The following is a 16,930-nucleotide window of genomic DNA, read 5'->3' on the forward strand; positions in this document are numbered from 1 at the left end:
CCAGGTTATTCAGAATTAGTTCTCATGTCAGCAGAAAGCTCAACCATCACAGTCCGTCTTGTTCGCTCTTTTGAACACCGGAACTTCAGACCTGTGGTGTATCATGGAGTTAACTTGGATCAGACAGTAAAGCAGTTCATTAATTTTGTGCGGAAGGGTAAGGGGCGGTTGTCTTATTCATTCGTTTCAGTCCCGTGTGTTGCTGTCCCTGCACAAGAAAGTGGAGGGGAGCAAATGAATGGGAATTCTGCGGCTTTGGTAGAGATGCCAGACTTGTGCTTACATCCCCTGTGTGCTCTCCTCCCTTGGATGAGAGGTCTGGAGTTAATAAGAGCTTCCATGGTCAGTGTGCCATGCCTAAATTTGGATAAACTGCTCCCCCTGCCCAAATCCCCATGTTTAGTCAAAAAGACAAGGGCATTGCTGCATTTGGCTCGGTGCCTCAGGCTCCTTGAGTGGTGCTGTCAGGCAGCTATTCCTAAATTAACAGGAGTAAATTAATAGAATTTAGAGAGCCTTTGATCCTTAGGAACTACACCAATATGTGGAATGTGGGAACGCAAGTCTGTTTGCTATTTGTGAGAAGAGAGGATCTTGAAAAATAGTTTTTGACACTGTGAGGTCTCACTGTGCATTGTTGCTTTTGAGTTTCTGTCTCCATCTTTAGCTTTGTGATGTGGATTTACTCATCTATGGGCTTTGTGTTTTAGAAGCCTGGTTGAAAGTGGCAGTGTATCTAAAAGTTAATTAATGTAGACCAGCCCACACAGCAACTCAGTAGTTTGGGTGTTAGCCTAATCTTGCAAGTGTATTTCTACACACCTAAATGGAGACGTTCAAAGGGTGCAGAATAACATAATTTGATTTTTTTTTTTGCATGAAGTCAGCTTAAACAAGTCTCAAACTGTTATAGCTGATAACATTTGAGCAACTCCTAGGATGTTGCCCTGGGCCTTATGGCTGCATTGTGTTTTCAGCAACTTCCGTACTTCTAGACAGTGATAGGCATGGCAAGATCTTAGGATGCTTTTGGAAAACTACAGGTACTTTCAGAACATATAGTACAGCTGCTGTTATGAAGAATAAAATAAAAAATAATGCTAAGAAACTTGCTTTTGATGTGTGCAGTATTGCAACTCACTGTTATTTGAGACAAAGCTAGTGTCTTGAACAAGACTTTTTGGAACTTCATTCCACAGACAGATAGTGCCGTTCCTGGTCGAAAAGCCGTGTTCCTTCCTTTACTGTAATCTGTTTTGAAGGAGGAGCTTGAGATAAATTGTTAAACTACTGATGAAATTATGGTTTCAGCTGCCTTGCTGCCGAGCACCCCACAGGTGACTGGGCCTTCCAAGGCCCTGGTTAAATCCCTGGGTGTCACTGGGAACACTGGCACCAGGGAAGGTGTTAGTGTTCTTGCAGTTGCTTATGGGCTGTGTCCTGCCTGCAACTAAAGAGTTAATTTTCTACAGTTTGGCTTCCTTTTTGTGGCTGGTTTGCATGGCTGTTTGTGTAAGAGAGGTAGAGAGAGATGCTGTGCAAACCATTAACAGGATGTTCCTGGCAGATTTCTGAAGGATCAGACACCTGTGATCATATCCTAATTGCATTGACTCACTGTCCTCATGGGTTGTTTTGTTCAGAGGGACTTCATGCCCAAGTGAAGTTAATCAGATACGGAGTAACTATAGAATCTGAGCCAAAGGCTGTGTTTTAGTATTTTATGCTCAAACAAGTCTCCTGTGTTGTGGATTTATTTTGATGTAAAGGATGTCCAGGATGCATACATTGCACAATAATACAGAATAAACTATTGGAAATAAAAAAAGACAACTTTGTTTTAACTTGGTGCTTTTATTTTAATAGATGTGTCTTCAAGAACAGGACTTCCTCCTCCTTTTAAAAATTACAAGTATGGTAGGTGGGGTTTTTTTTGTTTTAATTCCTGTAAAATGCAGACATAATATTTTATACCAGTTTTTATAAAATTTAAAAGATAACTGCTGTAGAATACTCATGCTGGTGGCAGTGCCTGCCTACGTTTGCAACTCTGTCCAGCTCTTGTAGCTGGGGTTATGCCACTGGGATCATGTCTACAGAACTTGACCATTATTTTGAAATTCTGTATTAATCTTTGAATTAGGCTGCATGTTATACATTATTTGCTAATTGGTACCAATGGTTTTTGGTATTAATTTTTTATTACTTTTATAAGTGCCTTTTAACTCTGTTTTTACTCTAGTGATCTCAAACGCTTTGAAACTGTAGTTCTCTGTGCTTATGTGTTTCATTTTGTATCTATTGTGTGTCTGTTTACTAATTGTGAAGTCAGAAAGGATGGTGAAGCAGGAGCAGGAGCTGAAGGCAGTAAATAGAAAATGCCTAAGACTTATATACTTAAATAATTTACACGATATAAGAGAAGCAGGGGAACTTTGCTCAAAGTAGATATGAAAGCTCTTAAATACAAGCTGACAGAATGAAATAGCCTGGTGTGAAATCTAGGCTGACTTTATCCTCTGATGTAAAGCTATGTGTATATTTCCTTGTTGTGAATATTAGCATGAACATGTGCAATTCATCTGTTTGGGACAGAATATACTTTCAAAACAGACTAACTTACTTCCTTTCTTGGAGTTTGCTAACTCAGATGTCAGTAACATATCTTTTCCTAAACTTGGCAATTCTGAAAGTTCCCTTGGAGTTTTGCTGCAAGTGATCCTCTGTCTCCCATGTTCTTGGAGTTGACAAACTCCTTCCTCTACAGTGATTCAAAGAATTGAATGAGGAACCTACTTAATACATGTGAATGGTAATAGACTCTATTTGCCTATTAAAAAAAAAAAAAAAAAAAAAAAGCCAAGCATTTCATTCTGTGTTCTTGTTGATAATGAAACAGATAGTGCAAAATGAAAGCAGAAAAAGAATTAGGGATTAAGATTTATGATACGTCAGTGGCAAGGACTTGAATGTTGCTATTATTTTTAATATATTACTTAAGGTCTTAAAATCTAGGTAACTCTAAGTTTGAGTTTGGAGGTGCCCTTCCTCCCTCTAATATCTGTGGCTTTGGCTAGATGAGGGGTTCCTATCTAGAACTGCTGCTGTCAGTTGTATTCCTGGTGTTGCCTATCCCTGCTGCTAGTTCTTTCATCACTTAGAGCATCAGTTTATTTTTTTCCAAGGCATACGTTGTGGCTGAGAGCACCTGATTGTGCTGCGTAGGACTGAGCATAATGTGGCTGAAAAACACTGCAGAACTTTAAAACCTGTTACACCAGTTAGTGGGAGCCTACTTTTAGTGGGATGGTGCTAGCTGCGTGGAAATTTTCACACAGAAAAATCAAAGCCAAGTTCCTCACCTTCCCCTCAGGCTGTGTATCATCCAGGTTCATGTTTTTGGCACCTCTTGTGTGCTCTACTGTCTTTCTTGTATTTTGGTGATGAAAGGGCAGTGAGACTTCTGCATGAATAGTGCTAGTAAGAGTCAGATTTTTTCCTTCTGCTTTGTTTGGCAGTGCCAGAAATCTCAGTTGGACCTGGCTGTCTCTCACCTTGCCTGTTTCAGCTTCCTTCACTCCAGAATTCAGCACCACTTTGTTCTCTCAACATCATATATAACGCCATCACATTTCGCCTCTTGGCTTGGTGCTCTAACTCACATCTCAAAGCTTATGACTTTCATTTTCTCTTAATTTCTTTGTACACATCATTTTTGTCCTTGGTCCAGAACTCTTCTCAGTCATCTTCCTACCCTGTCATTGCCATCTTTTCACTGATGATGGCAGCCTGGGTGTTAACTCGTCTCATAAGCTGCTTCTCAATTTTTTTTTTTTTCTTCATGAATGTGGAGCAATATGGTAGATACTTCACAGGATCAGACTTAGAAAGTGATTTCTTATCTATTGTCAAGGAAGATGTATTACCAGAAAAGGAAAGATAAAAATTTGGGAATATGATTGAGTGGGACTAAATGGGGATGAAATAGCAAAGGCTATTGAGAGGACAAAAGGCTTTAGCTAGGATGAGAAGAGACTGCAGTTTCATTTCTGTAACAGAGTTAGAGAAGCCATTTGATAGCTCAGATGAAGACACGGTAAACTGCTGGATGCCAGTGGTGGAGTTGTGAACAAGTAAAATGGAGACAATAGTTCAGAGAATGACTGGGCAAAGACTAGAGAAAAGAGAATGTGACAAAGTAGATGGAGAAGCTTAAAACTAACAGGCAGAGGCTGGATTGTATTTGCTGTGGTAGAAAGGTTTCATGATTGCAGGATATTTTTGCTGTGATTGCTTGGTCTTTTTGCAATGCTTCTATGCAAGATGGATCCTGGTAATTGCAATTTAATGTGTCTTGCTTCTAATACTGCATTTATTGCAGCATGCTAAGGCTGCCTTCTCAGTGACCTCTGCAGTGGGAATACAGAGTAGTTTTTACCTTATATAATGTTTTAAATAAAATGTTCAAAATGGGCTCAAGTGGTATGGAAGCAAGCTGAATGGGAATGTGATCTCTGTTATTCTGAACATCTGAATACTTGCTCTTGGTAGTTTGAAAGTTGTTTTGGCCTATATTTAACTTTCCTGCATCCTTCTCTTACCAGACTATTTCAACATGTAGTGTTCAGTTAATGCACAAAACCAAACTAGAACAGAAAATGAGCAGGCAAGCAGAACTGCTTTTTGCTTCTTTGTTGGGAAGGGATTGATGCGTTACTCTGAATTTGTTCAAACACAGAGACTTTGGAGTTTGATTTTTTTGGTTTTGTTTTTTTTGTTTGTTTTAACGCTGCATGGGCGTCTTCTGACTTCCATTCCCTCTGGATCTTTGCACTCATCTGGTTGCTTTAGTGACCACGTTATTTTCCCCTGTTTTTCCCTTCTGTTGACAAAGCCCTGCCCACGTTGCCAGAGGAAAGCAATATTTCTTTTTTTTGTATAGCATAATTTCTGAAAGTGCTACACTGCACAAACATATCAGAGGTAAATATTATTGAAGAGGGTATAGCATTAAAAAAAGGAGAGGCTGTACATGTTCATGGAAAATGGATTTGCTTAACAAAATTTCTACCACGGGTGCTTTCTTCATGAGAAGGAAAATTTCAAGGAATGATCTAAAGTGGTCAGGTTACTGTGTCTGAATCACTTGCTGCCTATCAATGTAACTGTAGTAGTTGACAGTGCATAAATGGTGTTTGTCCTGACCCAATTGCATGTGTAAAACCTGTTAGGTTAAAACACCCTAACTGGCATTTAAATTGATGTGTTTTGACTGGCAATTGGGATGGTCATTAGTTAGTTACTGTAATTCAGCCAGCAGACAGAAGCCCAATAGGATGTGGTACCTTAATGTTGGATTGACTGGTTTAAGACTGTGGCTTGCAGGACGGGGAAATTAAGATGTTTGCTCCTCTTTTAGGTTGAATACACAAAATTGTTAATAATAAAAGATTTTGAACCTTACCCCTTTGTTTGTCTCTCTTTCCCCAAGTACAACTTTCAGCATTACCTGCCTATTAAGCCTTATTTTAGGAAAACATTATATTTTCTTTCAGATACAATGAAGATTATTCACCAAGCACACAAATCTAAGGTATGATTATTAGCTGTATTCTTCCCCTTTTACGTGCTTTAATGCAGGCAGATCTCTGCACTGTCAAACAAGATTAGGGCAGAGACAGTCAGTATATTCTTATTCTTATCTTTGTATTCTGGTTCTCTGATTTGTAGACTGGTGAACTTGTAGTGAGTTTGGAAGATGATGACAAACTGATTTTGAAAGAAGACAGTATGCTGAAAGCAGCTGGAGTAGGTAGGAGTACATTTGTATTGACTGAAGGTGCTGTTCATTGTGGTTGTCATTAAACTGATAACTGGCTGATTATGTTTGGATAGCCTACTGAAAAGTAAATGCTATTCCTGATGCTCTTTAGACTACTTGATAATTATTCAGGGAAGAAGCGGGGATAATGTACATTCAAATCATTGGACTGAGGGCAGCAGGTATCTGCACTCCAAATGTTCAGAATGCAAATTGTGATTTTTAGAGGGTATGCTTATAATTCTGCTGAGAGTAATTTTAAATGATTGACAGATAGGTTATTAGTACCGTGTCTGCTTAGTCTTATCAGTAACATTTAAACTGATGTTTTGGTTAGAAATGTAAGTAGTGGAACCAGCATAGAATAATGAAATAAGATTAGATTTGTTTAATGTGCAGCATACAGTGCTGATAGCCAGATTGCTCAGGAAAGCTCAAGCAGTATCATTTATAGAATGTGCTGAACATAGCAAAGAGTTGAAACTTGACCTGATTTCTCACATTTTGACAGGGGACTACATATACGGCATGTCTTTTGGTAATAATGTAAAGAAATGTCTGTCATGATAAAATTGATGGTCCCTGTATGTCCTTTGGGCTTCTTATAAATGTGGCTGAATGACTTTGTGGCAGCAGGGTACTTAAGGGATGTAGTTGCATTCCACCTTGATATGGACATTCGCTCAGTTGAATCTGATTTGCCTAGCTGGAATGCGTAACTGCCTGCGCTCTAAGGCAGAGGTGTTGCAGAGAAAGCTCCTTCCTGTTCCTGATGCCCTCTCACTGCTCCCCAGCTAGTGAATGGGATTTCTTTCTCATAGGTTTCTCGGCTCTTTTGTTTCCTGCCATTTACTTTCTGGTTTTAAGTGACTTGGGATATCTTTTTAATGTTTTTTTCTGGGGTGCACTGCAACTGGCCTCAGTATACCTTTCCTAAAGGTCTTTGGGTGTTCCTATAATATGAATGATACTTATTCTCTGGCTGTTTGTACTAAACCAGGTCTTTTTATCTGGGGAAGAAAAAAAAAAAGGTTCCTCAGGAAGGAGGATTACTGGCACTCAGGTCTTATAGATTTGTAATTTAGTTAGCAGAAGATTAATTTAAGCATGATTTTTATCTACCTAAGGCATAAGAGGCAATGCAGTTCAGGAGAGGGACTGATGACAGTGCCAAATGTTGAATTAGAAACAACATTGTCCAGAGCTGCCTTCTTTCAAAAAGGTATTGATAAATATTTGTATATATTATCCATCTTTGAAACTAGGTTTGTAGCTACAGCAGTGAAACAGTTGGATGTGATCTCAAAAAAGGTGTCAAAACATCAGAGTAAATGTTATAGTGAAAGGAAATCAGAATAGACTAGCCTGTTCTGTGTCTCTGTACAGAGAGAGGTGTGGCTTATTCAGGGCAGAAAACAATTTAAAGCTGCTTTTTATTTTTTTCAGAATAACTAACAGCAGTTAGTCATTAGTATATAGTGGGTATTTGTGATAGAAAAAAAAACCCTCTTGCTTTGTAAAATGCAGCATGCCATTATGCCATTTTGAATTTTGATATATTCCAGTGTATCTTGATATGAAAATTAGCCAAGTTAGGAGTGGGTTCTTTGTAGTATAATCTTGAAGATTTTACTTTTCTTCTTCAACAAGAAGAGGAAAAGAGTAAACCAAGGAAGTGAAGTATGATAGCATATACCACTAGTCCTCATTTTGTACAGTTTCATTTAAATCAGTAAGAAGATTTGAAATCTCCTGTTGACATACTACATTTTTCCAATATCTAGTCTGGACAAGATTTACTAGAATAAAACAGAGAATTGGAGTTAGAAAATTTGGGAAATTCTGAGACATGCAGAACATTTTTTCTAAGCTGCAGTTGATTGCCCTTGGCACTTTACAGGGTTGGGCTAGAGAGTTATAAATTATGAGGACATTAGATAAGTGTCCTCGGGAAAGCCTCTGTGGTAGTGATTATTACAGTTACTATCTAGTCAGCAAAGTTAATGCTTGCCTGTTTTATTTTAAAAGCAGAGTGTATGTTAATAAAGTGTTCAGTATTCATTGCAAACAGTCTTGTCTGTTTTCTAGTTGAGGTTCTAAAACCCCTTCTGCTCTTTTTTTTTCTTTTTTACAAGACAGGCAGACTTCATTAACTTCAGGTTTAATTTAAAAAACGAATGTGGAACTTATTGGCTCGGCACCTTAAAGAATTCCATGTTTAATAATTGTGAAGGCTTTCCATCAGATTTTTCTCTGTTCTGAATTAGTAATGTTGCTGACTTATTGTTTTAGAAGAGGAAGTCCTTGACCTACTGGGTTGAAAGAATTGTGACTGCTCTGAACCCTGGTGGGTCCTTTAGCTCTGCCATATCCCCTGTGAATAATTAGAGGTATTTGAAGGTATTGCTGGAGAAGCCAATTTGTGTCTTTCACTTTGCATATTGTTGAAGCCTCATGAATTAATCATCAGCAGGGCAAAAAATTAACTTCTTCAGACACATATTTTGATGGGTCATGAGGGAGAATGTAAAGTGATCTGTAAAATATTCTACTGATCCTCTAAGTATTAAATAATTATACCTACGGGCTAATTTAATGGAAAAAATAGTTTCTTTTTCCCTTTCCTAACAGAAAAACGCACAAAAAAAGAGAAAATCATGCTTCATTATTTTTCTAGCATTTGAAGGCATTAGAAATGCAATCATTTAATTTGCTGAATGCTTATACAAACAATTCTGAAGCCTGTGTTAAACAAATCTTGAGGGGTCTTGTGTACATATTTACTTCTATATATTCAGGTTCTTGTTGTTTTTTGTTTGTTTGTTTTTTTTTTTAACAAGGTTAAACAACATCTTTAATACTGGAATCTTTTTTGTAAAAATATGAGGGGGAAAAAAGTGTGTGGTGATTTAGAATTGTCTTTGACCAAAAAATTGCCAATTGTCTTCTAAGATTCTAAACAGCTGCTGTTGGGTGGTTCATTTACTGGTGTGCTAAATATTTAATTTTTTATTCGTTCTAGCAAATGAGACCGAATTAGCATTCTTCTGTGAGGAAGATTACAGAAACTACAAAGCTAATCCTGTTTCGGCCTGGTGAAGATCCCAAGAGATTGTTTTGTTTTCCCATACCTGTTGTAAATTTTCCTTATTCTGCTTAATGAGATTTTTCTTAAAGATCAATAAATCCTAGAGGATTGCTTTGCAAACAGGGCAATTCCCTTCTTATAGAAATTAATTTCTGTCAATATGCTGAGACTGAGAGAAGGAAAACTGGGGGACATAAATGACTTTTTTTCTTCCTTGCATTTCTTTTTCCTTTGCTTGCCTCTTATGATGCAGGCAGTGCAATCTCTGACCTGTGACACACATGCTTGGTGTGATCCTACAGCAGACGTTAGCTACATATGAAGATCATACAATGCACAGTAAGATCCCATCACACTACTAACTTATAATGAAAATGGAAACGTTTTATGACCAAATCACTGGGTCACAGATTTATGAGAGCTTGAGAAAAGAATCACTCTGTTTCAAGTCATAGCTTTACTTCTCTCATTTTATGTTTGGTCTCTTTTGTTTAAATGGTGCAGACTGGCATGCTCTTCACTGGTGAATGCTTTCCTTTATACTCTTTTCCAGCCCTCTTTAGCATGCTGAAAGGGACAAGTGACTGTTGGGAGGCTTTTGTGTTCAAGGACCAGCTCGCCTGTTTCTGGCTTTACTGCCTGGAGGCACCTGCATGTACGAGGTAGCAACCTGAGTTCTGCCAGGACGTCAGTGTGCATAAGTAGGAATTGGGCATTTTTCTAAATGGAGTGAAAGCTCATGATTTCAGTTCTAAGAATAAAACCTGAATGATTGCATTTTTGCGAGGAGAGGCCCAGTCTGCGAGCCACATGTCTTCAAGACTGGAATTGATTCTTTCCTGCTTTCCAAGAGCCAAATACTCTGCTGCTATATGTTAGTTCTTCGTAATTCCAGGCTTTCCTACTACATTAACCAAATCAAGAATAAGAAAAAATAATCATGCATCCATAAAGTACCTTTAGATAGATACTGCTTATGAAACTGCTTTTTAGGGGGTACCAAGATGGGATACTGTGCCTTTAAGCCTCTCTTCACTGAAGTAGAAGTGATGCTGGCTCTCTGCCTTAGCAGGCTTTTTGAAGAAAAGCTCTGCTAAATCAAATGAGACCTCATGTGCAATTGCTTTAGACCCACACATCTACCCTCAGCTCTCGGTGAGAGCTGACAACACCATTTCCACAAGAGACTTTCCAGAGAAGTAAGCTTACAGTTTCCTAGAGCTTTGATGATTTTTTTTTTTTTTAATTGACATGTGATTGATAGTGAAAGCAGATGTGTGATTTCCAAAGTATCTAAATAAAAGTTCTCTTTACTTTAGATGTAGGGCCAAAGAAACCTCTATGTGTTGTTCCCACCTCATTTTCTTCATCCTTCCTGACAGCTCTCTGGTTTAGGCTCGTTTTGGTAGCTGGTGTTACTCACCAACAGCTTTGCTTCAAACAGAGTTTTATTCTCTTGTGAAAGTAGTCTACCACTTTGTCATCTGTGACTAAAAGGGTGATTGTATCTTTATCTTGTAAGGAGGTGTCCTGGTTTCGGCTGGGATAGAGTTAATTCTCTTCTTAGTAGCTGGCACAGTGCTGTGTTTTGTATTTAGTGTGAGAATAATGTTGATAACACACTGATGTGTCACAGAAGTAACCTGTGTTCTCTTGGAATTTAGATGCTGTTATGCATGCTCTGATGAATTTGTGAGGAGAAGTTACCACTTGCCTCCTCTTTCTGTCCAGGCCGCCTTTCTGTTGCTGGTACCTGCTCTCCAAACATGGGCCCATATCTCAGCTACCTTCTTACACAGTCTGTCATGTTTACAGATTAATCTGGCTAATATGAGTTTGTACTCATCTTCTCAGACAGTTTAAGACAATGCATTGCACTCCAGAGTATACCAGCTTTGTTCAGCCAGACTGACAATAATGAAGGTAACTTTGTAAGAAGTAGATGGCATACCGGAGAGATCAATGTCTTGAACTGTGCTACCAAGGCATCTAGATGACGTCTGTCAGCACACTCAGGCTCTCAGACTGAGCAAACACTGTCATTCTTTTCCTCCTGTTCTGGGGATTTGAATTTGGTCTCCAGCCCTTTCAGACACACTTGGATTGGTTTTGTGGTCCCTTTTCTCAAAGGCATTTGTGTTTGAAAGAGTCACCAGATTTTAACAACTGTCCTTTCTGGGCTAGTACAGTTACAAATGTTCAGTGCCACATCGAGTATGGCACAGTAAAAGAGCAATTCTACGGCATCAATGAGAAAAAGGTAAATGTTTTAATGCAAATATTTGAGAATGATGAGTCTGGCGCTCCAGATTAGCTTCTCTTTCCAAGGGAAGAGTTAAACTACTGCTTTGTGAGCTCAGTTGCTCTGGCAATGGCACTTCATTGGCTCCTTTCCGCAGCAGCACAGTAGAGCCTTTTGTAATGCTCTCAATGGCCGTACTTGTAAACTGGTTTATTCCTGAAGTGTTTTTCTACTGTGTTTTTTTTTTTTTAATCGGACCTTTAATAATGCTTCTTTCAAATAAACTCCACAAAACCATAGATAATAACTGAGAACTTGTTAAGATAGATGCTGTTCATCGTGGTTTAACCCCAGCCGGCAACTAAGCACCACGCAGCCGCTCACTCATCCCCCCTTGCAGTGGGATGGGGGAAGAGAATCAGAAAAAAAAAAAAACCAAACCAACCTCGTGGGTTGAGCTAAAGACAGTTTAATAGGACAGAAAGGAAGAAAAATAATGATAATAAGAATAATAAAATGATGACAATAATACTACTAAAAGAATTAGAATATACAAAACAAGTGATGCACTACTCGCTGACCAATGCCCAGTTAGTTCCCGAGCAGTGATCCACCCCTCCCGGCCAGCTCCTCCCAGTTTATATACTGGGCATGACATCATATGGTATGGAATATCGCTGTAGCCATTTTGGGTCAGCTGTCCTGGCTGTGTCCCCTCCCAGCTTCTTGTGCCCCTCCAGCCTTCTTGCTGGCTGGGCATAAGAAGCTGAAAAATCCTTGACTTAGTATAAACACTGCTTAGTAACAACTAAAAGCATCAGTGTGTTATCAACATTATTTTCCTACTAAATCCAAAACACCGCACTATACGAGCTACTAGGAAGAAAACTAACTCTATCCTAGCCAAAACCAGGACACTGTTCCAACATTTTTCGGTGGGATATGGTGTAGCCTTGTGTCAAAGTAGGTTTGATTCCAGGATTGTTGAGTACTGAGTGAAATCTGTGAACACTGGCTAATAAATTAGTAAAGACTGAGATGTCTTTGCCCATGTTGTTATGAAATCCTCTTTCTATTGAAGGAAACCACCTACAGAGTTGGTACCATGGTTTGTTATCCTGGCAGAGGTCATGAACTGCATCCGTGTACAGTTACTGTTAGTCAAAGGTGGCTTCTCCATGACTAGTGGGGTAAGTCATATAGCTTTGCTAGTGTTCTTAGACATCGTGGGGTTAATAAGGATTCATCTTTCAGTATGATGTCCTTGGAGCCTTTCACCAGCCTTTTTTTTTTTTAAACAAAAAGAACAGCATCCAGAGTGGATGCTGAAATAAGATACTACTTCTCCTGGGTTATAGCACTGTAGCAGGGAAAGGCAGTCAAACTGGAAGCCAGGGGTGTGTGTGGAGCTTGGGTGTTTCTTGGAGAAAAAATCAGTTCAGAGAGACTGGGGTTTTGATTAGGAACTGTGGAAGAATAGCTACTAAAGGAGAAGAAAGGAAATTAGGAAAGGAATTACCATAAAGAGGAAGAAGCGGTAACAGTGTAACTGAATAAACACGCAAAATCTTGACTGTACAACCCTCTTGGCACAGAAATACTGGAGTAGTGCTGCTTTTTATAGCACTACAGGTATGAAAATGGTGCGTTTTCATATTTTTTGGAATTGAACTCATAAACTGCTGGAATAGGCATCTTGTTTTTTCTGGCTTTGTCACGTTATACTTTCTGCATGCAACAGTCTTTTTCTGTCCAGAGGTAGTTATGTTGCCTCTTGAAGAAGCAAGAGATAAGAAAATTGCTGACATCGATAGCTGAGTTAAATGTTCACAGTTACCAATGGCATAAAGGAGTCCTCAAAGATCTGATATGCACCACCGTTAAAGTTGGGAAACTGCTATATCTGATGTAAACATTCTGTCTTAAAGGTGATCCAGAGGTATGTTGTAAGCTGTGGTATTTCTCTTTCACTCCCTGTGAAAGAGGGATGTCCCTTCAGCACATCCCTTGACAGATCATTTACTTAAAAATGAGCTTGCAGGTAACAGTCCAAGAGTTACCCACATCCGTGGGTCCTGTCCTTGGAAGCTAATAGCCACAGAAATCCTGAGTGTCCAGAGATCAAGAATGACAAACTGGAACATGCGATACTCATTCTTGGTCTCGTATGACTGAGAGGGTCCCGGCTTCAGAGCAATGGCAGCCGGCTGGAGGCATTACAAATGCGTAAGGCAAGTGCACACTTTTGCTTATTGAACAGTTTGGACTGAGCTCAGTCTTCCTGGTTGGCACCCCATCCTCCTTCCATGATTTCCTTTTCATAGTACTACTTGGCACAGATTTGCAAATGATTAATGAGTCAAGCAACGATGCCTAGTAGACAACTTTCCTATTTTTCATATTATCAGGATGTTGACTTTTCCCTACTACCTACTTTCCTATTGAGTGAGACAAACGGACACACCTTTGCATGTTTTCCCAGCCACTTCCTTTGCTTCGTGCTGCCTCCTCTGCTGATTTGCAGTGCTTTAATGGTTAGGTTTGTACCTCATCTGATACGCAATTCCTGTGGCAGTGAATGTACATTTTTTTTTTCGTATTCATGAAGAAATATGCTTTGAAATAAAGAGGAGACCTTTTCTATGCTGTCAGTAATTGTGCACGACAAAGGATCCTTTCTTGCTTTACAGGAGGACTTGCATGGGACAGCACTGTCCACTGGTCAGTGGAAAGAAAAATGTTTTTATCATAATGCTTTGTATGTTGGAAGGAAATGAGAGAAGTTACACCAAGAATGCAAAAAAAATGCAGTGAAAAGCCAAGAGCTATTGCCATAAACTGTCTGCAGAGAAAGCCACCAGATGTCAGCACAGCCTGTTCTTTCATTCTCCAGAACCCGTGTAAGCCAAGAAATATGTAATGTTTATGAAAAGTGCTTATCTGTGAATTAGTTTAGCCTGCAAAGTCTGTGCTAGGGTTCTGGTGATGAAAGCTGAATCTTGCCTTGCAGAAAATATTTCTTTTTATATTAAAATCAAAAAGCGGCAAATTGAACTGGTATCAGTGCTTAAATTCCTCTTGTTAGAAAGCATCCTTTGCGGAGCCAGTTCCAGCGTATCTAAATCTTTGCATGCTGTGAAGAGGCATTTGCAGAACATTCATTTGAAGAATTGTCTGGAAAAGATCAGTGTTAATTTGCTGAGGTTTTGTAACGTAGATTTTAAATATGCCTATTTTTTTTAAACACAAGGAAAACCACCCAGAACAGACACACATGCAAAGCAGAGCAAAACATCTTCAGCAACACAGCTTAAACACACAACAAATGTATTCTCCATGCTTCTGACCCTAAGCTCCTACTACTTCTTCCTTGTAGTGCAAGGGTGTCCTGGTTTTGGCTGGGATAGAGTTAATTTTCTTCATAGCAGCTAGTATGGGGCTATGTTTTGGGTTTGTGCTGATAACAGTGTTGATAATACAGAGATGTTTTTGTTACTGCTGAGCAGTGCTTACACAGAGTCAAGGCCTTTTCTGCTTCTCACCCCACCCCACCAGTGAGTAGGCTGGGGGTGCACAAGAAGTTGGGAGGGGACACAGCCGGGACAGCTGACCCCAACTGACCAAAGGGATATTCCATACCATATGATGTCATGCTCAGCATATAAAGCTGGGGGAAGAAGGAGGAAGGGGGGGACGTTCGGAGTGATGGTGTTTGTCTTCCCAAGTAACGGTTACGCGTCATGGAGCCCTGCTTTCCTGGAGATGGCTGAACACCTGCCTGCCGATGGGAAGTAGTGAATGAATTCCTTGTTTTGCTTTGATTGCATGCACAGCTTTTGCTTTACCTATTAAACTGTCTTTATCTTAACCCATGAGTTTTCTCACTTTTACTCTTCCGATTCTCTCCCCCATCCCACTGTGAGGGGGGTGAGCAAGCAGCTGTGTGGTGCTTAGTTGCTGGCTAGGGTTAAACCATGAGAAAGGGCTAAGGAGAACCTGGTACTGCGTTCTCTGGGCCATGCTTTCTCAGCTGTGATGAGCTGAGATGGGATATGAGTTTCGGAACCCAAACCCAAGCAGTGTGCATAACTTGATGCTGCCAGTGATTGAAATGTGCATAGCTGCTGCCTGGTTAAAAGGGTAAATTTGAATTGTTGCACAGGGACAAGGTGCGACGGAGCTTTCTGCTGAGATTCCTGTCACTTGCAGCAGGTTGCAGACGGCAGGTAGACTATCGAAGAGAGGGAAGTTAAGTGGCAGGTAGAGCCTGGGTGACCTAAATTCTTCCTTCCGTTTTGGGCTGCTGCTTTAGTTCCTTTCTTCTAGCCTCACAGCACTGGTGTCATGCTAGGGGCTTACCACAGCTTGCTGTGTTTGAGAACTGCTTACTGATTCCAAACTATCACTATAACCCTCAAACACCATTTGCAGTCCGGAGGTGATGCATGGGAGATTGCAGCTGTGCAGTCTTCTGCTGTCTGCAGGGGAAGACTACTGTGTGCATGGGTGCAGGTTGTTTGGGAGGTGTTATTCTCACTTCTCTTCCTTCTGCACAGCACCCAGTTCTGCTTCACTGGCGACCAGGACCTTGTCTTGAAGCATGGCACGTGTGGCAGGTAGCTGAGAGGAGAGGTGGGTGTTTGGGCTGGTGATGCAGTGGCGGAGACGATGGGGCATAGAGCTTTCATCTTCCTGTAGATATGATATTTTTGATCAGATATGGATTGTACCTTTTGTTTGCCAGCATTCTCTCTCTCTGATAGCAATAGATTCTTTCCTTTGTAGTGGGCCAAAAGCAGCTAGCCAGAAAAGTGGGAGTTTCAATTGGTAGTGAATACATTCAAGAGCTCAGTATGACACATTAATATAAGAATTTACCTTTGCATGTCCATTTCTGCTCTCTACCAGGTGACTTTGTGTTGTGTACCATGACTGTCAACAAGTACTGTAAGAACTGCTGCTGTCTGCTCTCATTCCACATCTTGGGAAGGTTTAATTCCACTTTCTAACCTGAAGCCCAGGGAACATATTCTTTAAGGCCAGTTTGGGAAGCCCCTTTTCTTCAGTGAACTGAGATTTTTAAAATGGAAGGTATGGTATCGGTCTGTTTTTCACACTACTTTGAGGTCACATCTTTGGCTTTATGCATGTATTTGTGTCCAACTGGGGGACATCAGTTGGTTTTAGAGTCAAAGCAGCAATCTAGAAATGAAAGCCTTATATCCTAGCAGTTAGTATCATGGCCGTTTCTTCACGCTACTCCCCTGCCCTGTCCCTCCCAAATCAAATAAACCTGGTTTTGCAGAAAGCAGACTTGAATCTTGCACAGCAACTTTGTTTTCTACAGCGCTGAATGAGACAGCTACTTAAACGCAGACATCTGATTGTAGATAGCTCTTTAAGCCAGCAGGCTGGCATGCAGCAGCAGCAGCTGAAGCTAGCTAATTGCAGATCAGATATGGGAAACAGATAAGAAGAGTAACTAACCAGCCGAACAGCAGCTGTAGTGGATCCTCCAGCGCTGAGGTTTCTAAATCTAAAGCAGATTATCTTTCTAGGAGGACTGCAGTAGTGCCACTTTAAGTCTTTGAAAGGTTCCAGTAATACTATGGCTTGTAATATGTGATCCTCCTGACTGGCCACACACAATGGTTATTTTTAGTCTTTGATTATGAAAGTCCTGCACATGCTCTGCTAACAAGAACTGTCCCTAATCATAGATGGTATCTTCCTGCTGTACATTGTATGCTCAGCTTTAAAATAAGCATGGTTCTGACTT

General features: G+C 40.1%; 1 protein-coding gene across 4 annotated transcripts; it reads left to right on the top strand.

The window, feature by feature from the left end:
- Window positions 1-9: 9 nt before the first annotated feature.
- C7H2orf76 (chromosome 7 C2orf76 homolog) lies at window positions 10-9,325 on the top strand. Of its 4 annotated transcripts, XR_007766750.1 has the most exons (7): window positions 10-157; window positions 1,867-1,917; window positions 5,556-5,593; window positions 5,731-5,812; window positions 6,949-7,043; window positions 8,114-8,168; window positions 8,844-8,894. XR_007766750.1 is itself a non-coding variant. In XM_050900191.1 (5 exons), the coding sequence occupies exons 1-5, from the start codon at window positions 25-27 to the stop codon at window positions 8,918-8,920; spliced, it is 381 nt and encodes a 126-aa protein (XP_050756148.1). In that variant the 5' UTR covers window positions 10-24; the 3' UTR covers window positions 8,921-9,325. The 4 variants fall into 4 exon arrangements, 2 of the variants coding, with proteins under 2 accessions (XP_050756148.1, XP_050756151.1); XR_007766751.1 differs by lacking the exon at window positions 8,114-8,168 and having other exon boundaries at window positions 8,844-8,896; XM_050900191.1 differs by lacking the exons at window positions 6,949-7,043; window positions 8,114-8,168 and having other exon boundaries at window positions 8,844-9,325.
- The last annotated feature ends 7,605 nt before the right edge of the window (window positions 9,326-16,930 follow it).

The sequence above is a fragment of the Gymnogyps californianus genome, chromosome 7 (genome assembly GCF_018139145.2).
Source record: "Gymnogyps californianus isolate 813 chromosome 7, ASM1813914v2, whole genome shotgun sequence".
Taxonomy (NCBI): Eukaryota; Metazoa; Chordata; class Aves; order Accipitriformes; family Cathartidae; genus Gymnogyps; species Gymnogyps californianus.